This window comes from Hemicordylus capensis, chromosome 4 (assembly GCF_027244095.1).
Source record: "Hemicordylus capensis ecotype Gifberg chromosome 4, rHemCap1.1.pri, whole genome shotgun sequence".
Lineage (NCBI taxonomy): Eukaryota > Metazoa > Chordata > Lepidosauria > Squamata > Cordylidae > Hemicordylus > Hemicordylus capensis.
The window spans coordinates 112609402-112636921 of NC_069660.1; the positions used below are offsets into that span (position 1 = coordinate 112609402).

At 42.3% G+C, this 27520-nt stretch overlaps 1 protein-coding gene across 6 annotated transcripts in view; it reads right to left on the minus strand.

Annotated features, from left to right (window-relative positions):
• The window catches only part of USP33 (ubiquitin specific peptidase 33), a 102296-nt gene that overhangs the window by 54043 nt on the left and 20733 nt on the right, over window positions 1-27520 (minus strand). For 5 of the 6 annotated variants that reach the window (XM_053247933.1, XM_053247931.1, XM_053247928.1 and 2 more), the window contains exons 2-8: window positions 23345-23465; window positions 20033-20086; window positions 14462-14524; window positions 13050-13202; window positions 10872-10974; window positions 5472-5541; window positions 4623-4736 (exon numbers count right to left, since the gene is read on the minus strand). In XM_053247933.1, the coding sequence (XP_053103908.1) occupies window positions 4623-4736; window positions 5472-5541; window positions 10872-10974; window positions 13050-13202; window positions 14462-14524; window positions 20033-20086; window positions 23345-23440 (653 nt within the window). In that variant the 5' untranslated portion in view covers window positions 23441-23465. Of the gene's footprint in view, window positions 1-4622; window positions 4737-5471; window positions 5542-10871; window positions 10975-13049; window positions 13203-14461; window positions 14525-18369; window positions 18476-20032; window positions 20087-23344; window positions 23466-27520 lie in introns of all 6 variants that reach the window. The other variant, XM_053247932.1, reaches the window with a different exon arrangement.

Here is a 27520-nt window from a genome sequence, read left to right on the forward strand (position 1 = left end):
CAAAGAGCTGTTTTGTCTTTCTGTAGGGCTTCATCAGTTTCAAGTAGAAAAAGGAGAGCACATCTTGCATTCAGGGAATGCAGCGAGCACTTGAGAGGTGTCATGGGATTCTGGAAGAAGGTAAGTAAGATGATGTCACTTGATATGGAAGTAAGTGACTAATTTAGGCCTGAATTCTGGATCCATGCATAGCACTACTTTATCCTCATGAAATTTTGCATAAGCAAGATCTTTCTGTAAAGCATTTAATTTGCTGATACAGCACGCAGACGTGGCTAATAGAAATACCATTTTCAGTGTCACCATCTTAGGAGGTGCCATAGCCATAAGCTTAAACTGAGACTCCAACAAGGCTGAACAAGGGAGAGGCCTTGAAAGAGAGGCCTTGATTGGTGGGTAAAGGTTGCTTAACACCTTAAGGAATCTCTGAGTCTGGATGAGAGAAGACGGTTTTCCTGTCCCATCCAGGATGGTGGTGAACCTTGGAGACATTGGCCAGGTTAATGTGCTTCAGAGACGTATGGTAGAGCAAGACCTCCCGGAAAGTAGCGGCATGAGGTAGAAATCCGCGTTTCTGGGCATAGAGTCTGAACCATCTCCACTTGTGTCCCTACAATGGTGGACAAATCAGACAATTGTAAATCCATTATCGGTCTCAATCTCCCGTCTCATTTGGGAACTTGGAAGTAGGGGGAGTAAAAACCCCACCACTGATCTGTCCACTGAACAGGCGATATCCCCTCATGCAAGAGAATTTGAACTTTGTCCATCAATAACGGGATACAGGCGTGTATTTTATCCCATTGAATGTTGGTAGGGTCTTGAACTCAATGGCATAGACCGTTTGGACTACGAAAAGGACACACTGGTCTGATGTTATGTTGCACCATGCAAAGGCATGACTTGCTAGCCTGATGTTGGAGGCGACTAAGATGGAATTTAGGAATAAATCTGATGGTTGAGACTCCTGAACAAAGCAAATCAGTGGTCTGGCTACCCGATCAAAGGTGCTGCTTGTTGGTGTCAGCTGGCTTAGTGCATTGAGTATGAGAAGTCCTAGGCTTCTGGTTAAAAGGTTTTTCTCCTGAAATGCTGAAAAGTCTTATGGAAGTCCCTTCTGTCTGTTTGCTTGTAACCTGAATATTGCTATCGGTGATATTGGTGGTATTTTGGTGTAAATGATTGTGTCTGCATTGAAAACATTTTTGCAGTTGACTTTGACTTTTTAATGGATTCCATGGTGAAATCCATTATTTTGAAGAAGAGGCCCTTCCCATCAAAGGGCAAGTTCTCATCCCTATCCCTCATGTTGGGCTGAAGTGCGGTTTACCATAAGCAGGTATATCTTCTCAGTGTTCTAGCTTCTGCCAGAGTCCGGGACTCTGTTTCTGCTAAATGCTTGACATTGGCCAACTGCTGGCGCATGAGTAGCGTAATTTTAGTGTGTATATCATTCAATTTAGCCAACAACTCTTAAGGTGAAAGGTCAGCTTGCTATTGGAAATCACCACCACAAAGGGAGTGCATGTATTTTGCAAAACAAGCTGTATAATTGGCGATTTTAACTGCCAGACAAGATGTTGAATAAATCTTACATCCTAAGACGTCTAACTTGTATCCTCCTTTATCTTCCAGAGTAGTGTGTTATCTGCCAGATTTAGAAGAAGGATGATCTATTACAATTGAGTTGGGGGAAGGATGTTTCAAGAAGAAATATTCTCACCCTCCTGGATTCTGTATAGATTCTCCAGATGTTTTAAGGTTGGAGCTGCAGTTTGCCAAGTTTGCCATGTGGATTTGGCAGCTGTAGAAATAACTGGCAGCATGGGAAGATGTACCGGTTGGGTTGAAGCTGTAGAGTTGAGGAACTTATAAACCGAGTCCTCTACATCAAGTTCTTGCTTCTTTAGCTCTAACCCCAGAGCCAATGTCATTTCGGAGATTTGCCGATGATATGAATACATCTCTTCATTAGATGAAACCTTGTCTGAAGGCACTAACTTGAGGAGTGAATTGTCAGGGTGATCAGACAAACTTGTGGTCAAAGTCGAAAAATCAAATTCATAATTGTCCGTCAACACCATGGTGCAAGGTGCAGCAGAGGCAGTGACCTTCTTTTTGAGTGGTAGAGGAAGTCGTATCAAGTGTAGTCTGTGTTGACTGACTCTTGAGAGGCCAAGGCATCTGTGTAGTTTGAGTGGAGATACAGGTTTGCAAAATTGGATGCATCGGTACCTATCCCGTTTACAGAATAATGTGTGTGTGGGGGGGGTCCACCTGTGTCGACTATAAAGTCCTAACTGGAGTGGGTATTGGGGTGACTTGAATCAATATTGAAAGCAGTGATGTGATTGGGATGGGCAACTCCAGGGGAGGAAAAACCTGGTTGGAACCATCTATGTCAACTGTCTACATTGGGCCTTCCAAATCTTGAAGTCCTGGTAGTCGGAAGGTAGACCAGGGAAATGAAAACATGTAGCATCTCTGTTCCACTTTTGGGAATTAAACCCTGTGAGGTTGCGTAGTCTGTGGCTTCCCTCTAGACGTGCGGACTGGTAGGTTGTGGTGTCAAGTATTGGCTTGCCATTGAATGAAAAGGTTGAAAAGCTGAAGACGTCGAAGCACCTGGAGTTTTTAGCATTGATAGAGACATGCCGTCATGGTTGGTATCAAGTCCATGGCCCTCAACGGAGTACTTTCGCCGGATCCCAACAAATTCAACAGCCTTTGGGCATCACCCAGACCCAGATTAGCCTCCATATCATCATCCTTGACATCAATACTGAATGAAACTGGTGATGGACATGAAGTCTGGAGAGTTGTGTGCGCTGCTGGAGGTGTCTGTTTCACCGTCACAGCTGGCGAAAGAGAATGCTCCCAACATTGAGCCTGAGGGTAAATCTCAGCACAGATCCGTCCCCACAAGTAGAACATCAGGGAACTCAGGATGAGTCCGAGGTGTCCCGGAGATTGACTTCCCTCGAAGGGCAGGAGAAGCACAGGATGTAGCCTCGGCGGCAGTTTTAGAGCTCTTTTCCTGGTGCTTCTTATGTGGAAGTGTTCCCTCTGCATCGGAACTTCGATGTCGAGATTTATGTTTCTTCTGATAGCTCGATTCCAAAGGTGGCTTTGGTGCCTTAAGCGTGTCTATAGTAGTTGTAGAAGTCTGGTGCGAGGATTTAGACTGTGCAGCAGTAGTCCTCAATACTGGCTTCGGCAACGTGCCCGAGGCCAACTTCTACACTGCGCCTAATGTCTAGGGCATAGTGGGTGCTGGCATCAGAGTCCCAGGGTGAAGTGCTTCGTCATAAAGAGCTGCACTTAGCTCTGTTTTTTCTCATCTGGTGCAAAAAAGTTAGGCAGACTTTACATGTAGAGGTATTATGCTCTTCCCCCAAACAAAGTAAACATAATTCATGATTGTCTGCTGATGGAAGTTTTGCTGAAGCGAACGCAATGTTTAAATGTTTTCTTTTTAGCCATAGTGGGAAATAAGGGATTCAAATATATATTTAAAGTTCATTTATAAATATACCTGAAGTGAAAGTTGAAGTCCAGTTCATACATTGTAACCAAGAAATCAATTTATCATTTCACCAAATTGAAGGATTTAGAGATAAGAATTGTTAGGTCCAGTCTGAGGTTGGAATAAGTTAAGAACTAATCTATTTTCAACTCTTTTCTCATAGAAAGAATCTTTCCACTCCAAGAAGCTCCACTTCCAAGGTACCAACACAACGGCAGTCAGAAAGGAACTGAGGAGAAAACTGTAGCCTGCACAAACGGAAGGGATGCACCACGTGCAAGGGGTGGGGGTAAGTGCTTCAAAGACCTAGTCAATTCTGCCCAAATGGTCCAGCGCAGGCAGAGAGCCCATTCTTATGTCTGCAATGGAGCATGATCCAGATCCAGAGCCATCTCCTTTGTCACAGACTTCAATATCTTAAACTGTACCAAATTAAACAATCCAAAATCCGACAAGGCAACAGTGAGGAAACAAGGCAAGGCCACTGCTGGAAACAGAATGCTGGACTAGACTGGACTAGATAGACCTGTCTGATTCAGTAAAGCAAATCTTATTTTTAATGTTTTTATTAAATGGTATGTAAATCAAACTCTCAGCTGATCGAAACTTGAAATTGTAGAAACATGAATCCTTGCTCTACTAAATAGTGTTAGAATCATACATGCCAGTCTACTGTCATTATGAGTATTTATTGCTTCATTTGGCATTACTGAAAATCAAAGATATAAAAAATTGCCTCACAAATAAATGACCCATTTTATATTGTATATCATTACATGTTGGAATAATTTGGATAAGTTCACATGAACATGCTAATTGCTTAGACTTCAAGCCTTTTATCTAGCTGCTTTATAAATATTAGATGATGATAATTACTCCATCTTAATCCATTATGGAATTGATAAGCATCTGTAACAAGACTGCATCACTGGGAAAAGGCTTCTAAGTATGTTCAAGACATGAGAAATACAATACTATTTCATATATAATCATACCAAACAAAAATGGAAGCTTTAAGATTTGAATACCATCCCCAGGGAAAAAAAAGTCATGAGATAAAGTACAAGAATAGCTCATAATGAAAGTGGTACACTACCTGCTTTTATGCCAGAGTTCTGTCATCAGTTTGTAATAACTTCTGCAAATGGCTGGTTTCTTGTCAGTCCGAGCTAAGGTCCCACAGTCAAGAAAAAACTGTGTCAGTGGTGGGCTAATAATAAGGAAGAAGACAACTATTAGATTTTGAAACAATATGTGTTTGTCAATATCCCTTTAGCTTTAATAACAGGCTACAGCTCCACTGCTTACCAGGCTCCTTACTACCAATAAAAGACATTTATATTCTAATGGGACTACCCCATCCTGCCTGGTCAGTCCAAATGTCCTTGTATCTTATGGATGCAGTAGATCAGAGGAAAAGTACTTTCATCAATGAAAGCAGGTCTAATACGTGGCCAAGGCCAGGCTCTGGTGTTGGCACAATGTCACAGGCAGTAGAACTGTAAAGTGGATTGTAAACGGAAGAGAACTGGGAAGGCAGTCAACAGGTAAACTACAGGACTGTCAACACAACATTTTTGCATCAGTATCTGGCACTGCACAAGAATCAATGAAATAGCAGATTTGAATGACGATTGGAATATTTGTAAAATGAAGATTCATACGGCTTAATTTGAGTTTGGAGGCTTTAGAAAAAGGTACATAGAGTACATCTATAGGCTCATCCAAGTTTCATAGACTATGCAACCAACTTTAATGCAACATTTATGATAGATTTGAAGCAGTGCTGAACATCAGAATAAATGTGATGCTCACTGTTATCAGGTGCTTGTGAAGGTAATGATCTGAACTAGGGCTTTTTGCTAGTTTGGATGTTTCTGTATATTCTGTTTTTCATGGCACCTTGTCTTACACAGAGGATTGTTTCAATAAGTATTTTTCTTACCAGTTTGAAAGAGCCTGCAAAGCTGCATTCATGTAGCAAGTGTTTCCAATATTTTTCAAGCCTGTCAGACCTGAAAAGAACGAAAAAGTGTTAAGAAAGTCAGGATGAGATACAGGTAATAAACCATTCTTCAGAGATTTAGAAGCAACATTTTATAACTGATATCTACAGAATCCTTCCTAAATCAATTAAATTGCCTTGTAAACAGGTTGACCAGTAGACAATGAGCTAGAAGCCTACAGCCAGTTCCACCTTATTTACCCTGATGTGTTAGCTCGCCACCCCTTACAAGCCTTAAAGTACATCACAGACTGAGATCACTGTTTGCCTTTGACAAATAATTGTGGATAAAGGGAGAACACTGATTACTGAGCTATATCAGTAATCTTCCTAGTAACTCACTGAGATCTCAGAAGACTTGATGCACCCCTGGCCCCAACTTTGCTATCTGGATGTTTGGCTGAACACATCTTAACACATCTGTTCAGTAAAAAACACATCAGAAACAAATATTATCCAGTAGGTCTCTACTAATTGGTCAGAACCAGCAAGGGCAAGATGTGAAAGGAAACTGAATAAATTTGTTGTGGCTCCCTACACTAGCAATCCTAAAGCAACACTATACTATATTACACTACCAATGCTAAAGAGAAGCATACATGTGACACAAGTGCCCCCATGTGCACAGAAATACTGGGATTCCTTCTTGGACTGTGGTAGCAAGCATGACTTGTCCCCTTAGCTAAGCAGGGTGCACCCTGATTGCAATATTAATGGGAGACTTGATGTATGAGCACTGTAAGATATTCCCCTTAGGGGATGGGGCCACCCTGGGAAGAGCAGAAGGTTCCAGGTTCCCTCCCTGGCATCTCCAAGATAGGGCTGAGAGAGATGTCCTGCCTGTAACCTTAGAGAAGCCGCTGCCAGTCTGTGAAGACAATACTGAGCTAGATGGACCTATGGTCTGACTCAGTATATGGAAGCTTCCTATGTTCCTACATGAAGAGCCCAACATGTTGGGAAACATCAGATTTGCAAGTTAAGTACAGAAACATTTCCCAGTCCATCTAGATTTACCTATTGTGCTCTACTCTAAATTTCAAGTAGATCTCTTTAAGCCTGTAGTAAGCCTAAAGGATGTGCAAATTGTTTCAAGGTCGAATCCATTTCACTTGTATCTGGTTGATTTGAATTATTCAACCTCAAAACAAATCTGCCTGGCATCCCTGGCCAAAATAGAACTCAAATCGAATCTCCCCAGATTAGATTCAAGTTTCCCTTAGTCATTGCCATTTCATCATGCCCCCCTGAGCTTCTCTGCCACCCTGATTGGTTCTTTGCTGTGTCTAATGATTGGCTTGTGACCACCCCCGCCTTGGTTGGCTTGTTATCCTACAAATCCTGTGTTACCAGGGGTAACTGTGCCAGCATTGGCTGTGGGGAGGGACAATGGAGTGTTGGAGGCAGCTGGGGGGACTTTCAAATGTACTTAAGGGTGGCCATTTCCCCAAGACAGCCATTTCCTTCGCTTTGTGGCAAGAGAAGAGTTAACAACTGTTATTGTCTGTTGCTGTTGAAGGAGTGAGGTGGAGTGCTGCGCTGAGACAAAGATTTTTCTTTCAACTGTGCTAGATTCAGCCTGAATTTAAGAAGATTCTTCTGGTTTTTGTTTTTGAATTTTTCCCCTCTGAGATCAGAAAATCACTGCAGCAATGTCAGTGGGCTTCCTGCCTGGGCTGTGACTGTTGGAGGAGGAGCTCCTGTGTGGCCATCTCTCCCCATTTATTTATTTATAATTAATAGTGCCTCCCCTCAGACACCTCTTCTGTTGACTTGGCTTGTTGCTTCCAGTTGTGTTTTTGAATGTTATCCTTGTTTGTGTGAATGGGTGCCCACCCTGTATACCTGCCCATATGCTCTCCCTGGCTGCTATGTGGTGCCAGGGGCTGCTTGGCACAGGCAGGCAGCAGCTCCCTGGAGATCCCAGCTGAAGATGGAGGAGGAGCAGGAGGACAGGGACTCAATGCACGAGAAAACTTCAGAGGGTGAGTGGCCCATTTTGGATCTCATGCTGCAATTTATGTGGATTTCGTGTTGCAATTCATGTCATCATCCTGTGTGGGGAAGGGAGGATAATTCTTATAAATGGATTCCATGTTGGTGTTCATGCTGCTATTCCTGTTGGGATTTCATTCTGGATGCTGTGGATTTCATGTTGCGATTCCATGTTGCAATGTGTGTTGTTATCCTATGTTGGGGTGGCGGCATTAACACTTCTGGATGCAGTGGATTTTACTGTGTAATGCATGCTGTGCTTTCATTCTGTGTAGTGGGGAGAAGGACACAGTGTGTGGGTATGGAGTGTGAACAGCTTGTTTCACCCATATGAAACAAATCAAACAAACAAAGGAATATGAACAATGGTGATGCAAAACATCCCACTGTCACCTGTGGGTGGCTCCTAGGGGTTCTACAGTGGGTGGGGTGGCAGGGTCCCATGGGTGGCAACCGGCAGTAGGGCACTCAGGTGATTTTAAATGGAATTTCTTAGTTTTAAGTGATTTTGTATTTTTCTGCAATAGAGAATAATGGGAGTTTGAAGCAGCTCCATTATTGCCTTTGGAGAGCATCTAGGTACTCCAGAGTGGGTGTTGGGGTAGGGTGCTATGGATGTCACCTACCACCCAACCTGCAAGGCAGTGGGGCACTCAAGTGAATTTAAAGGAAATTCTTAGTTAAGTGATGATGTATCTTTCTGTCATAGGGAATAATGCGGATTCGAAGCCGCCCCGTAACAAGTTGTTCTCTGGGGTGGGAGGAGAATACAAAAATACAATACAAAACAATTTAGAAAGACATATAGAATACATAAAAATTCCCTAAAACATCACCAGGGTGCCCCACTGCCTTGTGGGTTGGGTGATAATTGGCTCCCATGGCACTCTACCCCCCAACCGGCTTTCAAGCACCTGGGAACTACCCATGAGAAATAACAAAGCCGCTTTGAATCCTCATTATCCCCATAAAAACACAAAATCACTTAACTAAACAATTCCTTAAAAATAATTTGAGTGCCTGATCGCTTTGTAGTTTGGATGGTAGGTGGCATTCAGCCACCAAACCCACCTTGCTGCCCCCAGCCTGCTAAAATCAAATCTGAATCTACCCTGATTTGAGGACAGCAGATCAGAGTTCAAATCAGATTGGGCTGATTTGATTTGAATCACAAAAATTGTTTCGTACATATTCCTAGTAAACCTATGCAGACTAGTATTTGCATGAGTGACAGCTGTTCCACATGTGCAATGCACAGAAGTTAAAATTTTAAACAATTCTCATTTGCCTTGAAAATGACAACTGCTGTACCCATTGAAAGTGTCCCTGAGAACAATTCTCAGGGTCATACGGCGGAGGGAGGGGAGGGACAAGGGGCTGCTGTAGGAAAGGAGAATCACTAAATGTTATCCATTTTCTCTATGTGCATGAGTAAATGTTCCCCATATGTAATTCTTAGTCTGAATGTCAGCTCATGTGTTCAAATCCCACATTTCATCAATATAGTGGAAAGTATATGTATATGTCTGGGATTAACAATGTAAGAAAGTGAGTTAGAGGAAAGAAAAACAGAAAAAGCCCCATTTATTAAATAGAAAGTGAACATGACTCGACTAGCCTCTGGCATCCAAGTAGCAAAGACACAGCAAATATAAAAACAGAAATAGTAATTACTGTTAAGATATTTAATTAAGATATTAAACAGCAGATATAGTAACAGTAATAGTAATGGTCCTTCATTTAAAAAATTACTCTGATACCAAATGCAATGACTTCAGACAGAAGTCATATGTTTCCTTAGCCACAAATTAAAATCTGAGTTAAGGATCTCTAGACCCCTTTCATCTCTTATTTTCATCCAGTGAACTTCTTAAATACTAGTTTGCAATAACATCCATAATGACAGTGTTTGGCAATGTTAACTCCATTACTGACTAAACATGTTTGGAAATGCTGGCCCAAAACATTTTGTACTTCCACAGTACAAAAGTTATAATAAGAAGGGTCACAAACTTTCTTAATAAGGCACAGAAGTGTTCACATGGAAACTACAAGTAATACTAACTTTTATAATTGGCAATATTGATCTCACACACAGATATTTTTAATATCTATCTGAAACTGCAGATTTAATTTATGAAGGAAATATTGCTTTGGATCCAAATAATACAACTGGATCTAAAGAACCATGGGCAGTTGGAAAATGGACCTAGTGCTACAAATGTTTAGCCAGTGTCATAATAGGTAGTTTCTCCTACTTCTGTTGATCACCTTTGGATTTAATTTTATTGGCCGACATCCAGACTAGCATTGTGCTCGTACAACAGTACTGAATTCCAGACCAAGGCTCCGCCATCAGGCAAGCGGGGAAAGGGTAGATTTTCTACTATCTCCCCTCCCTCTGAAGCCCACTGTGCATCCCTGAGGGTCATTGTCCATAATCTGGATGTTAGCCATTATTTTCACACAACACTCTAGGCACAAACTGCTCTTCTGGGAGTAGAAGAATAGTATTCCTCCTGAGCTTTGATCCCACCTTCATTCATTAAACCACTGCTTTTAACAACCATTACTCCAGGGCTTGACAATTCGCAGGTGTCAGCTCACCATGCTGCCAGAGTATTAAAGGGTGGCACCTGAGGAAAGTAATGGATGGGTGTGCTATGTTCTGTGTTGCTGCTGTTCTGTATATTGTTGTGTTTTATTACGTAAGTGTTTTTAACTAACAGATGTGTACTATTTTTAATACTGAAATTAATATTTGTATTGTTTTAAATATACTGTATACTGCCTTGGGATTATTTTAATAATGCAAGGCAGTATAGAAATTTGACAATCCATCATTCAGTCACCAAGAGGAGGAATGAGCAAGGAAGGCAGTGCAGGTTGTTCACTTCTCCTCCTGGTTGTGTCTATGAATCCATCACCTGACTTGGCTGATGGGCCTGACCAGGAGTTAGCAAATCAGGTTGGGGCTAGCAAGGTGGAGAGTCCACCCCACCATGGAGTGGATCGTGTTACTGGGGGAGAGTGGCAAGCCCACCCCTCCAGCAGACGGATTTCTAGAGCCAAAAAAGATTTAGTGAGGCTTGACTATTCAGTAGTTCTAAAACAGGGCTGCACAACTACAGCCCTCCAGCTGTTTTTGAACTACAACTCCCACAAGCCCCAGCCATAGCGGCCAATAATCAAGGATTATGAGAATTGTAGTCCAATATTTGCATGAGGGCCCAAGTTGTGCAGCCCTGTTTTAAAATCACTGGTAAAATGGAATTCCAGCAAAATAGCAGATATGTATATACTAGTAACAACTTGTGTCAAGCTGTCAGTATTCAGGTGAATTACCTCTTGCCTTGAATTCATCTTCATCATCTACCTGTACATCTAGGTCATCAAATGTTGCAATTAGAGGAATTTTCAGTGTTGGGATACTGGGCAACCTAATATCCTTTAGGAAAGAATTACAAGTAGATATAAGAATCTGCAAACATTACAACTTTTCTTTATACTTCTTTTGAACCAGTCTACAGAGTTCAGATGTATGTTTCACATGCAAAGCCAAAAGTTTATTCATACTGTATAACTTGCAGTATATCTTGGGATAACATACTAAAGATGCAGATTTTCTATGCAAAAATGTTTCAGTCATAATATAGTGCCCAACTATTTAAGTACCTCCTCCTGCTGCAACAAACCACCCAGAGATGTATGTTTTGGGCAGTATAAGTATGTTAAACAAACAAACAAGTAACCCTGCACTGCAGCTCGCAGCTCAGTAGTGAATAACAAATGCAAGATTTGATGTAACCTATCCAGTGTTCCCTCTAACAGGGATTTCCAGATGTTGTTGACTACAACTCCCAGAATCCTCAAGCAAAAACCATTGCTGCTGGAGATTCTGGGAGTTGTAGTCAACAACATCTGGAAATCCCTGTTAGAAGGAACACTGAAACCTTCATATGCATCCCATTTCTGACACAAGATGGCTCACTGTGCTAAAAACAAACTTAAATATGCTTGAGAACACCAACTAGTTTGTATATATTTATTTGTTACATTTCTATCCCACTCATGAATTCATACCCACTCATATGAATAAGTACATGCTTATTTCCACAACAACCCTGTGAGATAAGTTAGGCTGAGAGAAATTACTGGCTCAGAGTCACCCATGGCTGCACGGCTCAATGGGGATTTGAACTTGGGTCTCCCCATTCCTAGGCCAACATTCTAACCACTACATTATAGGAAGCTGTTTAGATGCAGTCACGACATGGATAACAAAAGTGTTTTAACTTTTTAAGTTAGATACAGATAACATCAGTGGCGGTTAATGAACAGCAAGACAAAATGCTCCTTTAAAGTATGTGGGAAGCTGAATATGAAAATGAACTACAATAGTTTATCAGAACCCTATGAAGTTATAACTGTTCTGCAGTGTGTAATAACTATAGTGGATTTGCAATTACACATATGATGGCATTTTCCTACTTTATTTCTTTTTTAGTAACTTCATACATTATTCCTTGTTAAATCATTTTTTTTGTTCAATTACTCATTTCATGTCATCTTTCCATTAAAGCTCTACATGGTATTTTGCTTGCATTGTAACTATTAGTTTTGGTCTTTATGTAGCAATTTATTTTATTTTAATATAGTAATTACCAATCACCAAAGACTAGTGTGTGAAATGATAATGCAATTGAAAAAATCCTATTTTGTATTCAGCCACATTTTGCTAGGTATTTTAGAATATTACATACAGATGTTTCTATTCTGCAAAACTTGTATTTATTATAGCAGCACAGTGTCAAACTATGTTTCTTTTTCAGAGAAGAATTACTGCTGTATTTATGTATAACCATTATTTTAATTTCTCTTCTTTTAAATAGATTAATATTACAAAAGTCAGTGTTCTTTCTTTCTAGGGAAAGATTTCCATAACTTTTATCAAATAAAATCTTCCTGCTAAGCTTTGGAGAAACTCAGAGCAAAGCCCTCCGTGCTATGTTGCAAAACATTTCCAAAACCCAGGAGAGTTTCAAAAGCAATCTGTGAAATGACATGGGGGCTGCTGTTTAATGTTTTTTAAGAAGAGCCCACTAACTGTAAGCATACCCTTGGGTATGTCTAAAGTGACTTTTTGTAACCCAGTAATCAATGCAATCATAAAATATAAGACTACATACACATTATAATCTCAGTTATCAAAATTACAAAATACAATAAGCATTTATATGTTACTTTGGAGTGTGCGAGCTCTTGATATAACATTTTCAATTAATTTTAGAATATAAAATACTCTGTAGAATTTAGGGAGCTACTGTTTCAAATGCACAACACTTGCAACTCTTTGTGAATGTTCACACTCTTGAAACTTTGTGAATGTTTACATATTTGATTAAAGCTTCATCTAATAAAGACGTCACTACAATGTTTCATTTTATTTATCTTACTAATCTTAGAGAAAGAACAAATCTATTTCTATATACAATCTCAAGTGGCATATTGCCTAAATCATACCTGTATGGTATGTTCTGGAGCTTGATGAGACAGTCGTACATTTTGCAATGAAGAATGAGACCTCAGTTTTCTATCCAGAAATACTTCTTTACTACATGCGTAACACCAGACACGCAATGTAGTAAGATTAACTGTTAGACTGTGCTTTGTTTCCTAGAACACAGATGCAGTGCATTTAAAGAACTGTAAAAAAAAAATTAAACTCACATACCAGCAATGTAAAAGATAGAGCCATTAAATGCAACTTAATTCTGACGGCTTTATAGGAAAGGTGCAGAGAGGCCCCAAATCAGCAGAGTACGGCCTGACTAGTCATTTGGGCAGCAGGTAGGCCCAACGGAGGAGGTTTCGCCACCCTCTCCCACACCTGCTTGGCCATTCACCTTTTCAGCAGGCTGGTTGGAGGCAACATGCACTCTCCCGCTAGCTCGCAGGAGGCCGAAGGTTGGAGGTGGCGTGCGCTACAGCTGGACCTCCCACCCCCCGCTGCTTACTCTCCCCTGTGCCCACCCACCAGGCCAACCACTGTTGCTGCCATTGCCCGCTGCTTCCTCTCCCCCACCCCCCGCTGCCCACCCACCCGCCTTTCCCCCCGGCTGCCCACCATGTTCTCTAGAAGGTTTTTCCAAAGTTCATTAGACTAAGAAAGCAGATAAATCCAACATATGAGGAAAAAAGTAATTTTTTAAAAGTGCCAGAGTCCAATAAACCAAGTAAGCAAATGTTTTAAATTTTGTTTTCCAGGAACCAGGGATGACGAAGGAGCAAATCCCAAGGGAAGCACATGCAATGGTGGTCATAAAGACACCAAGACACAAAACGCTCCGACACCAAAGGTAACGAGCACACTCCGGACATGAAGGGCAACATTTTGCTTTGATTATTGATTATCTGTATGTACACTGATAACAATTTGTATTATTGTATGTTGGTCAGAGACCGAAATAAACATTTACTATTACTACTATTCATTTACATGTCTAAACCTGGGCTTTTCAGATATCACCTTCAGCAAAAATTACTGAACAAAAGTGCTTTGTTTAACTGCATCATAATGTATGCTGATATAAAGTTACAATCTGTTGCATCATATTTTTTCCATACTGTTAACCAATACACATCAGGATAAGGATATCATCAACAACATAGTTAATGCTAGAACCTACAGTAAGTTATAAAATTTAACCATTGCAGGCTCTGACTACCGAGCAGACAATGTTGCTCATATACAGTTGAAATCAACAACAGGCCCCCAATTTAAAGTTAACCCCTTTTCTATCAGGTATCCTTATTAGTAAATCAACAGCAGAGAAAAGTGGTTAGGGATGGAATCGCAGCAGACCAGGAAGATTTAATGGCAAAAATGCCTTAAGTTATCAAATACTGAGAATTGAAAGTTTGCACATACATACCTGGGAATGTATGGTGCTGTGATCTATGTGAGATTCTCCACAACCAACATATGAGCATCTATTCTGTGGGGGGAAAGCAAAATAGTTATTGGAAAAATGTGATAAACTGCAACACCACAAAGCAAGACGCATGCACATAGTGAATCACTGTACTACATAATGTTAGCTGCACAATATAGTCTTGAAAGCTCCTTTGAAAAGGAGTATGGGTAGAATGCCCAAAGCAGTGTCCACTGAGCCATGGCAAACTGCTGTTGAAAGTAGTGTGTAAAAAGAAGTTCTCATAAGAACTAATCTGCCTACTTTCCTTTCACTATCATCTTAATTGATAATTACTGTCTTCAGAATTTAGCCACTTCATCCTCAAATGTTCATGCATCCACCTTGAATTGGGCTGGATGACATCACCACAAACCAAGCCATTGAGGTGTCTCTATGTGACCCTACAATGTTCCAAATGTGGTTCAAATCAGTTAGGCAATTCATAAGTTAGCTTCCACTGTTCATGCATTTGCCACCCTGAATTGGGGTGGATAACATCATCACAAAGTAAGTCACTGAGGTGCCCCTACAACTTTCCAAATGTGGTTCAAATCGGTTAGGCAGTTCAAAAGTTAGCCCACCCCTTGAACTGGGGTGGATGACATCACAGACTACTCTGTTCTAGGGATATGCACAAAATCAACTGGCCCTGTTTGAGTTCAGTTCAAACTCGAACCATACTGGGCCAGTTTGGTTTTGGCCCCCTTTGACCCCCCGCTGGTTCAATTGGTGGGGGTCAGACATTTTTTTCTTTTTTAAACTTGCCCCCTCGGGCGGGGGCTTCCCCAAGGTGGTAGGGGGGTTCATAGAGGTTACCCCTCCCCCTGCCGGCCTTCCTTTATTAGAAATCACCCGGTTTGGGCATCTTCGGCCCTTTCTGGGCCTATTCCCTGGCGCGGTGGCCATTTTGGAGGCCACCGCTTCTGCGCAGTGGGACCCTGCATGACCTGGTTGATTTCTAATAGAAGGAAGGCCAGCGGTGGGAGGGGGAACCTCTGTGGATCACTCACCACCACCTTGGAGAAGCCCCACAGAGGGGATACTTTAAAGAGAATAAAATGTAAATGTTCATCGAACCCCCAAACAGTTGTGTTGTGTTGTGTTCAGTTCAGGGTCGAGCTGAACCAGGGTTGGTCCGGCTTGACCCCGAACCTTTGAACCAAACTGGTTCAGATTTGAGCCCGTTTGCACACCTTCTGTGTTCAAGTGTCCCTACAACTGTTCCAAATTTGGTTCAAATCGCATAGGCAGTTCACAAGTTAACCCACTTGCACCTCAAACGTTCACACATCTGACATCTTAAATTGGGGTAGATGGCAATCAAACTATGCAGTTGAGGTGTCCTTACAGCTGCTCCAAATTTGGTTCAAATTGGTCCAGGACTATGAAGTTGATCGAGGGACACACATACAAAACTGGGTGGTCTCATAAGCTTACTTCTGTTAAAGAAGACAGGCTAAAAACTGTACATCATGCAGCCCAATGGATCAGCATCATAGGGTGTAATCCATATATTATTAAAGTCTATAGTAAATCTCCAATTAATGTTAATGGTTCTGTATTCAGCTCCCAGGTTCATTTTAATTCTAAGAATCTTTTCTCAAGACTTACGCATTTATCAATGATATTTGCTGCACGATTCTGAGCTGCAATGCTACGTGTTCCAAGACCAGTGGGCAACATCCAGACTAGTTAGTCATGACTAAGCACCATAGTTTTCAATGGGACAAGATAATATTGACTAACTCAGCCAACATTTTATACAGGTAACTTGTACAAGACAGAATTACTTCATTCAGATGGAAGGCTAAGTATTTTATCTTTGGAAGCAGAATCTGACATTTAAGCTCCCAGTTGAAACTGGTTATCTAGACCCATTTCAAACTGGCTTTAGGGCAGCCTATGGGGTTGAGGTAACCTTGGCTGGCCTGATAGATAATAAAAATAAACTTTGTTAGCAGCCCCATAACAAATGGGCGGCTTATAACACAATTTGTATACACAATACAAAAAACAGTTTTAAAAAACCTTTTTAAAAAATCAGTTATAATCAGATCAATTTTTCTTAAGTTTTAAATTTTAAAAGGCCTGAGTGAACAAAAAGGTCTTTACCTGGCATCTAGAAGAACAAAGTGATGAAGCCAGGCAAAACTCACTGGGGAAGCTATTCCAAAGATTACCTTTGTCAGGGAATTGACAGCCTGAGTGTGACTCTTCTGGTTCTTTGGATCTCTCGGCAGCTTTTGACACCATCAACCATGGTATCCTTCTGGATTGGCTGAGAGATTTGGGGATAGGAGGCACCGTTTTACAGTGGTTCTGTGCTCCTATGTCTCGGGTAGATTTCAGATGCTGGCACTTGGTGACAGTTGCTTTTCAAAACGGGAGCTACTATATGGAGTCCATCAGGATTCCATTCTGTCACCAATGCTTTTTAACATCTACATAAAACTGCTGGGTGAGGTCATTAGGGGATTTGATGCTGGGTGTTATTATTATGCGAATGACACCAAAATCCATTTTTCCTTGTCATCAATATCAGGAATTGATGTTAGCCCCTTATATGCCTGCCTACAGGCAGTAATGGGCTGGATGAGGAAAGATAAAATGGAGGCTGAATCCAAGCAAAACCGAGGTGCTAATTGTTTGGGGTCATAATCTTCAAGATGGGATGGAACATCCTGTTCTGGATACAGTTACACTCACCCAGAAAGAACAGGGCCATAGCTTAGGAGCGCTCTTGGACATGGGTCTCATCCTGTTGCCTCAGGTGGAGGCTATGGCCAGGAGTGCCTTTTATCAGCTGTGATTAATGTGACAGCTCTGCCTGTTCCTTGAGGAGAATGACCTGAAAACAGTGTTGCACCAGCTTGTAACCTCCAGGATGGACTACTGAAATGCACTCTATGTAGGGCTGCCTTTGTACATAGTTTGGCAACTTCAGTTAGTTCAAAATGCAGCAGCCAGATTGGTCTCTGAGGTACCACATTATGCATGTCCTTAAACAGTTGCACTGGTTGCCGATATTTATTTATTTTATTTAACATAATTTTTATATCACCCAAAACTTATGTCTCTGGGCTGTTTACAACAAAACATAAGTTTCCGGGCAAGGTACAAAGTACTGATTATCATCTTTAAAGCTCTGAATGGCTTAGGTCTGGGGTACCTGAGAAAGCGCCTTTCTTTACAAGATCCCCACCTCTAATTGAGATCATCAGCAGTGTTCTAACTTTTTTCATCTGTGAGCGGAATGAGTTTTGTTTTGGGCAGCAGTATCAAGGCAGTGTGTGCTCACGTGCATTCAGAATGGGGCCTTCCTGATTCAACTTGAGCAGGATCTAAAATTAACTGAGCGGACATCAAAAAATGTGTGAGCATACACACATGCCTTAGAGGGAACACTGATCATTATGAAGATCTGTTTTCGGGTGCCACAAGTTCATCTGATTGCGATCTGGGATAGGGTCTTCTCTGTTATCACCCCTAGGTTGCGCAATGTGCTCCCCATGGATACAGGACAATTGTCTTCCCTGGAGGCCTTCAGGAGAGCCTTAAAGACCCATCTTTTTAGCCTGGCTTATAATGATATCTAGTTTTAATTGTAATTGTAATCTGCTTGTTACGTATTTCTGGTTTTAGTGTAAAACCACCACCCTAGGCCACTTTGGGAAGGGTGGTATATAAATCAAACAAACATTACCAAGCCTTTAACCACTGCGACAATCATTAAGCCTGAAAAGGTTACCAATGTTAGAGAACAGTCCAGTAATAGTTTACACAGACATATTAAGTATTTATAAATTGTATCTATTCAATGCAGCATAACAAAGATGGTTATTACCAAACAGCATGACATAGCTGACCTTCACAAAAATGTTAATGTCACTAGCCATTTGAAAATTAATCCAACACTTTAGAAAGCAGCACCAGCCAACAGGATACCTGTAATGCTAGGAGCACTTTCTGCACCTAAAAAAAAAAATCTACATGAAGTGGGAAGGCAAGCCACCACCTGACTGAACTGAAGATACTACAACATGACACCTCTTACAAAGCTCTCACTAATGATGATAAAACTATCTAATGATTCCAAGGCAACAATTTATACCAAACACTTCTGATTAAGATACATTCAATATACATGCATTAAGGTACATTAAGATACAGGTGAAACTCGGAAAATTAGAATATCGTGCAAAAGTCCATTAATTTCAGTAATGCAAATTAAAAGGTGAAACTGATATATGAGACAAACGCATTACATGCAAAGCGAGATAAGCCAAGCCTTAATTTGTTATAATTGTGATGATCCACAATCTCAGAAAATTAGAATATTACATGGAACCAAGAAGACAAGGATTGAAGAATAGAACAATATCTTACCTCTGAAAAGTATAAGCATGCATATGTATTCAGTACTTGGTTTGGGCCCCTTTTGCAGCAATTACTGCCTCAATGCGGCGTGGCATGGATGCTATCAGCCTGTGGCACTGATGAGGTATTATGGAAGACCAGGATGCTTCATTAGCGGCCTTCAGCAATTCTGCATTGTTTGGTCTCATGTCTCTCATCCTTCTCTTGGCAATGCCCCATAGATTCTCTATGGGGTCAGGTCAGGTGAGTTTGCTGGCCAATCAAGCACAGTACACTGTATACTTTTCAGAGGTCCGATATTGTTCTATTCTACAATCCTTGTCTTATTGGTTCCATGTAATATTCTAATTTTCTGAGATTGTGGATTTGGGGTTTTCATGAGCTGTATGCCATGATCATCACAATTATAACAAATTAAGGCTTGACTTATCTCGCTTTGCATGTAATGCGTCTGTCTCATATATCAGTTTCACCTTTTAATTTGCATTACTGAAATTAATGGACTTTTGCATGATATTCTAATTTTTCGAGTTTCACCTGTATATGATTAAGATAGTGACCTTTTAGCAAGCACATTCACTTCTTAAGCAAGAGTGGGTTTTTCTCGTCCTTCATTCTATTTCTTATTTCTTCATCCAACATCATTCTCTCAAAAAATACTTTTAAACTTTTATAAAATACCAACATATTATATGCAATGAGTAAGTCAAAATGATCTTTGAAACAGATCCCGGCACTTATTCTTTCAAACATGTTTCTCAAAAGAGCAGGAAGGGTACTTTAGAATTCCTGATACCCAACATTTTCAGCTGTAATATCCAATGCTGCATCTGCAAGTTATGGATGGGAATAAAATGCAAAGTGGTAGCAGCCACTGACTCAGTCTTCAGTGCAAGTCCAAAGCAATCTCATTTAGGAATTCATTAGGTGACCTCGGCAGAGACAATAATCTACAAACTCATACAAGAACAAGTTCAGGGGGATCTGAAACAATCAACCATAAGCACATACTCGCTACTGGAAACCAGCCAGTCATAATGACAGGTGAATGTTGCATTTTCCATTGATGAAGTAGTCATACTTGGGAACTATCACTATTAAGCCAACATTTCGTATAACAAACATTTTCATAAATATGGTAGTGTTCCTTACCTCTAAACATGCCCAAAGATTTGGTCCTTTTACTTTACAGTCCTCACAAGTGCCCTATTAAAAAACAATAGAGAATCATACATTATTTAGTATACAACAAAAAGGGCAAGAATCGAAACCAAACCAACCCAGTTCTAAGAACTGGACAGACTAAATATTTGATAGCTAATTAATTCAGGGAACCTGCTATTATTATACATGCTTACTTTACTATTTAAACCTCCCCAAAATTGTTTGCTATGAAACATATTGTTCTATAGCTGGCGACCCTGTCAAGGCCATGGTTGATCTCTGGAATGGAGACACGGCTCGGGCTGTTGCCCATTTTAGAGACTACTCCATGGTGGTGGGGGCAGCGAAGAAATGCTTTTTCTCCACCCCCATTGCATCTGCTCAGTACAGACCAGCGGAGCTGTTTCGTGGAGCAAAAACATTGCTGCCCACATCCCCCCAGGTAATGGGGGAGGAATCATCCACAGCCCACTGTGATCAGTTTGCGTGTCACTTTGTGGATAAAGTCATTCCCATCTGTGCTGATTTGGACTCCAGAGTTTTGGCAGTTCCAGCAGACGTGCCTTTGGTAGCATCTGGTCCTATTGTGTTGGATTTTTTTCAGTTGATGCAGCCTGAGGATGTGGACAAGATCCTGGGAGGTGTGCAGGCAACATTGTGTGTTCTTGACCCTTGCCCTTCATGGCTAATAAAAGCTGCCAGGGAGGGCACAAGTAGATGGTTGAAGGTGATTATTAATGCCTCATTAAGGGAGGACAGGATGCCATCGTGCTTCAAGGAGGCAATGGTAAGACCATTATAAAAAAGCCCTCCCTTGATCCCTCCAACCCGGAAAACTAAAGACGGGTCTCTAACCTGCACTTTTTGGGCAAAGTGATAGAGCGTGTGGTGGCATCCCAGCTGCAGAGGATCTTGGATGATACAGATTATCTGGACCATTTTCAATCTGGCTTCTGCCCCGGATATGGGACTGAGACTGCCTTGGTCGCTCTAGTGGATGACCTATGTGGGGAACTAGACAGGGGGAGTGCGTCCCTGTTGGTTCTGTTGGACCTCTTGGTGGTGTTCAATACCATCGACCATGGTATCCTTCTGGCCGCCTCTCGAGTATGGGAATTGGAGGTACTGTGTTGGAGTGGCTCCGGTCCTTTCTTAGGGGGAGGGTCCAGAAGGTGGTGCTGGGGGACTACTGCTCGGCTCCATGGCCGTTGGCCTGTGGGGTCCTGCAGGGTTCGGTCTTGTCCTCCATGCTGTTTAACATCTACATGAAACCGCTTGGAGAGATCATCCGGGGACTTGGACTGAGTTTTCAGCAATATGCAGATGACAATCAGCTCTATCTCTCCTTGTCACCTGATCATAGGGAGGCGGTGGATGTCCTGAATCGGGGGCTGGAGGCCATGATGGGTTGGATGTGGGCTAATAAACTGAAATAGAATCCGGACAAGATGGAGCTAATGTTGGTCAGTAGCAGAGCCAATTGGGATGAGGAGATTTTACCGGTTCTGGATGGGGTCGCACTCCCCTTGAAGGAGCAAGTATGCAGCTTGGGGACCGGCTCTACTGGACCCGGCTCTGCTTTTGGAAGCTCAGGTGGAAGCGGTGGCCAGGGGTGCCTTTGCAGGGCTTCGGCTAGTGCGCCAGCTGCATCCATTTCTCGAGAAGGCAGATCTGGCCACAGTTAACCATGCCTTAGTCACGTCACGTCACGTCAATAAATAAAATTACTGCAACGTGCTCTATGTGGGGCTGCTCTTGAAGAATATCCAGAAACTGCAGCTAGCGCAAAATGCAGCAGCTAGGGTTTTATTGGGAGCTGCCTGGTGGGAGCACATCACACCCATTTTGAAAGAGCTGCACTGGCTACTAGTGTGTTTCCGGGTCCAATTCAAGGTGCTGATTTTGACCTTTAAAGCCCTTAATGGTTTGGGCCCAGGATACCTGAGGGACCGCCTGCTCCCAAGGGTTGCTGCCCGCTTGATGAGGTCATCTGAGGGGGCTCTGCTCCAAGTGCCGACGAGGGAGGCTTGGTTGTCGTGCACGCAGGACAGGGCCTTCTCTGTTGCTGCCCCCAGACTCTGGAATACTCTCCCGGTGGCTATTCGCTTCTCAGTCTCCATCACAGCTTTTAGAAAACATGTTAAATCATGGCTTTTTACCCAGGCTTTTATACGATTGTCTCTGCTGCTGCTCTTTGTACTTTGTATTGCTTTTATGCTTGCGTTTTAAATGTTTTTAATCAGATTTGTTTTATATTTTTAGCTTAATATTTTAATTGTGTCATTTTTACAATATTGTTTTTAATTTTTGCTGTAAACTGCCTTGGGATTGTTTTAATGAAAGGCGGTATATAAATTTAACAAATAAAATAAATAAATATCTTTGAAACCACTCATATATGTAAAACTTCTGTAGGAAGTCTGTAGTTAAAAAGAGGCCTTCTAGAAAGCACAATAATAGTATTTTATTCTCTTGTAGCATTTAAAATTATGTTTAACTATGCATTAAACACCTCCGTTCTAAGCTTTAAAAAGAAGCAAATTTTTTGCACCTGCTTCAAATCATATATTAATTTCACTTCTGTTACAAGCCTATTCAGGGGCTACAAGCAGAACCCTTCTATATGATTTGGAACTGAAGGCTTGCCATCTGCATCTTGGCTACCTAGACTCCCGGGATAGCAAGCCCTCCAACGGCCCATATTTGGCAAACTCAGTTGGCCGCTTAGCACCTCTGCACTCCAGGTCCTCTCTCTCTGGCAAGCCTTAAGATGATTTGATCTCAATTTGGACCTTTAAGCTTAAAATCGCCTCTTCGTGAGTGTCTGGTTTACATTGCTAGTTAAAAGTGTTATTGCCTAACCATTTTACATTTCCTGTACCCCAATAATCTTTAAATAAATTTGATTGTAACATATTCCTATCTCAAGCCTTTATTTCCAGACCAGAGCTTTGAACAAATTGACACTGTAATGGACTGTTCACTCTAGTCTTGCTAATTCCCCACACAAGCCCAAAAGTAGTCTTGGGACGTTATGCCAGCATTCCAGAATAGTTCCATTAACACTTTCCTCAAACATGTGATCCTTAAATCTTAAACTGAAGAAAGTAAAGAAACTGACAAAGAGCAAGAGTTATTTCTGTAGTAATTGTTTTAGTAAAACAAGCATGTTTCCTATTGTACCTAGGACAGAAATATAATGCACACGTGGTGTTTATCCATCAATTATTGATCTTTGTATTTTAATAAACACGCAAATGAATCTTAGTTTGGCAGAGAAGGTAATAAATTGAAACTTACATGTGATTTGTGTATTAAATCTTCCTTGGTTATCTCTCCAACCGATTCCAAATGTGAGCAATCACTGCTTAGTGGTGACATTTTAACAGCAGTCATTTTTAAAATCAGGTAGCATTTACATCTAAAAAACAAACACACAGTGGTCATTTTCAGATACATCATTGGTCCAAGCAACAGCATGTAACACCAGTTTCAGCAGAGGGGAAGAAGGGAGAGGAAGGGTGTGTTCCATCTGCCCTGTGCCATCTTGCCCTGGAAGGTGATGAGTAGAGCCTGTGGTAAGTGCCAGCAGCTGACCCCCTGAGGTTCTCTCTCTTTGGGAGCAAATTTCCTGCAGCCCTCTGTTGGTGGCACAGCTACAGCTCTCAGGAGAGCCAAGAGTACTGACACAGCTGTTTCTGCTGGGTCTTGCAACATTTCCTGGGCTGCCATTATAAGAGAGCATGCTGCCTTAGGCAAGCTAGCTCACTGCCAGCAGTGTTGCCACAAAAGGGGTAATATGAAAGGGAATTGCCCCTTTGGGAATCACTAACTCTGCTGGCTCGGAGTGATTTTTAGTTGTCGTAATTATGTGCCTGAGTGAGGATGTGAACCTGGGAAGAGCTGGGGATGCTTCAATTAGAATGATTACGGGTAGGGGAAGGTATGGTATGGCATCTCACTTACATCAGAATAGGGGTAGAGTGGTTCACCATCATCTTCCTATCCCTTCTTCTGGTTGTTCCCATAATGGGAGGGTTCCTGGCTGCCTTACCAGCCTGTCCTTTGGACTGCTGATACTGTTCCCTCTAAGGCGCAGGCACTCACAAGTTTTCTGATGTCCATTCAGTTAATTTTAGAACCCGCTCAGGTTGAATTAGGAAGGCCCTACACTGAATACATGTGTGCACACGGTGCCTTGATATTGTCACCCAGAACAAAACTCATTCCACAAAGAGATGAAAAAAATTAGAGGGACCACTGCCTGCTGGTGCTGCTCTTTAATGCCAGGTCAGTCCAGAATAAGATCTATATTACCCATGATTTCATTGTGGAGGAAGGGGCTGACCTGGTTTTTATTAGCGAGACCTGGGGGTGGGAGGAACTGGGAGATAAGTCTTTCCCAGCTGTGTCCATTTGGATATTTAGTGCAGCATCAGCACAGGCCAGAGGGGCGAGGGGGGGGGTGTCCACTGTAATTTATAAAAGCTCTATTTTCCTCTCTAGACCCCAAGTCCAAGTGAGTGCTGGTTCGGAGAATTTGTACCTGGTCTTGGACTCTCTGGACAGAGTGGGGATCCTGGTAGTGTTTCGCCCACCCCGCTGCCCCCCTGCCTGAGCTCACGAAGATGGTCTCTGGGTGTTGAGACATTCCCAGAGTGAGTGTTCTGGGTGACTTCAACATTCATGCTGAGGTTGCCTTGTCTGGGACAGCTCAGATTTCATGGCCACAACAACAGCCATGTGACTGTACCAACATGATGTTGGCCCAATACATGAATTGGGGCACACTCTGGATCTGTTTATTTTTTATTGGTCAGGAAGTTGGTGCTTTGCAAGTGGGGGATATGTCATCTATGCCCTTGTCATACTCAGATAACTTCTTTCTGAGGTTTAGAATCTTAACAGCTACTAGGGATGGGCCCAGACTGGTCCAGAGGCCATAGTAAAGGCCTCCAGACCGGTCCGGACCTGGGTGGTCCGGTTTGGGGGGGGTATTATTATTACATTTATATCCCACTCTTCTTCCAAGGAGCCCAGAGCGGTGTACTACATACTTGAGTTTCTCTTCACAACAACCCTGTGAAGTAGGTTGGCTGAAAGAGAAGTGACTGGCCCAGAGTCACCCAGCTAGTATCATGGCTGAATGGGGATTTGAACTCGGGTCTCCCCGGTCCTAGTCCAGCACTCTAACCACTACACCACGCTGGCTCCTAGTCCTCCTGATTGGAGTATTCAAAGACAGTTCCATGATAAAATGCAGAACTCTTTCTGTTCTAAGTCTGATGCTTGTAAAGGGGAGAATGAGAAGCACATTTATGATCTTCACCCATAATGTCCATCATTAAGTCTAGTAATGGTGTCCACTGTCTGGCTCCTAAACTTTTGGACTGGCTCCTAGATCTGAAAAAAACTTGCCAAAGCCTGTGCCAGTCTATCTATGATAAGCATAGCACCACTATTCCTTTGTAGTTTGCATTTATTTGATGATTTGTTATTGGATTATGCAATCTCAGCAGACATCCACAAATTTATTATTATTATTATTATTATCCCCCAGTGAGGCACTACCTTGGTGTGGTTGTGGGGCTTGTGTGCTCTGAGGAAGGTGAGAGCTATTATTATATTTATATTTATATTTAACATATTTTTATACCACCCAAAACTCGCGTCTATGGGCAGTTTACAAGAAAACTTAGGCTTAAGTCACTAGCCAGCCATTATTTGTGGTCATCATCAGCCCTTTCTCTTTCCTCAGATCCTTTTTTGGCACATAGGCAGAGGGCTTAGGAAAGAATCAGATCTTTTGCACTAGGATATGGAGATTAGATGATGCAAAACAGTGGGAGCTCTATCCTACTGCTTAAAAACGATTCCTGCTGTTTCTTACCTTCTCAGAAATGGCAGTGGAAATGAGATTGGCAAGCTGGAGAGTGGATTTGTAATCTGGTTTGATATTTACTAAAACTTGGCTGCTTAATGATGATGATGATGATGATGATGATAATAATAATAATAAATTTTATTTGTTTGCTGTCCCATAAAAATTGTTTATGGGCAGCTTACAACACAACATTAAAACATGAGATAATAACACTCATTGAATCATACGGACCAAAAGCGGGGGCAGGGGGGATAAAATACAAAATAGAAAAACAATTTTTAAAAATCAGTTACAATCAGATCACTTTTTTTTTTTATTTACCTGGAGTATAAAAGAACAAAGTGATGAAGCAAGGTGAACCTCATTTGGGAGGCTATTCCTAGGAGTGTGCACGGTTTTGGTCCGGCACAATAGAAAAACCCGCCGGACCGGTCTGGAGGTCCGGATGGGCAGGGGACTGTAACTTTAAGCGGGGGGGGGGAGAGTACTACCACCCCCCCGCTTAAAGTTACAGTCCCTTGCCCATCCGGACCTCCAGACCGGTCCGGCGGGTTTTTCTATTGTGCCGGACCAAAACCGTGCACACTCCTAGGTGCCGGACCAAAACCCCGCCGCTCTATTGTGCCGGACCAAAACCCCGCCGCTCTTCCCCCTCCGGCGCTGATCCTTTGAAGAATCTTCTTGGGGCGGCAGAGTTCCTCCCTGCCGCCCCTGCCCCCGTCGTCGTTCCTTAAAGTCCAAAAGAGACTGCGCGCTCGTCTCTGACGCTGCCGCGCGCCGCATACATCACGGCGCGTGCGCGGTAGCGTCAGAGACAAGCGCGCGGACCGCGCAGGGCACATGCGCACCACTAGCGCTCGTCTCTTTTGGACTTTAAGGAATGACAACGGGCAGGGGCGGCAGGGAGGAACTCTGCCGCTCCAAGAAGATTCTTCAAAGGAACAACGCCGGAGGGAGAAGAGCGGCGGGGGGGGGGGGAGAGTACTACCACCCCCCCCCCCGCTTAAGGTTACAGTCTCCCCCCCCCGTGCCGGATCGGGGGGACTACGGACCATGCACACCCCTGGCTATTCCATAAACAGCATGCAACCATCAAAAAGGCCCTCTCCCTTGTAGCACCCACTGCACTTTCTCAGAGACCTCATTAATGCATAAATGAAAAACAAAACTGATGTTCAAAGTTAGCAGACGTTTCAATGTGACACATCAGTTCAAAGTGCATTACTGGAGCATGCCTCCAGCAAAATGAAAGCAAAGATTGTGCTGTTGAGTCAGTGTCGACTCTTGGCAACCACAGAGCCATGAGGTTTTCTTGGTATAATACAGGAGTGGTTTACCATTGCCTTCCTCCTGCGCAGTAGGAGATGGTGCCTTTGCCGTTGTCACTGAAGTGAGCATCCACCTCCAGCACCTTCCTATATCGCTACTGCCTGATATAAGTGACTAAAAATATATATTTACTAGGCACAGTCTGGGAAGCACACAGTGGGGATACGAACTAACAGCCTCTTGTTCCCTAGGCAAGCTGCTTCCCCACTGTCCCATCGCAGAGTTCCCATCCATCAGCTTCAGCAAAAGAATTATTGTTTGAA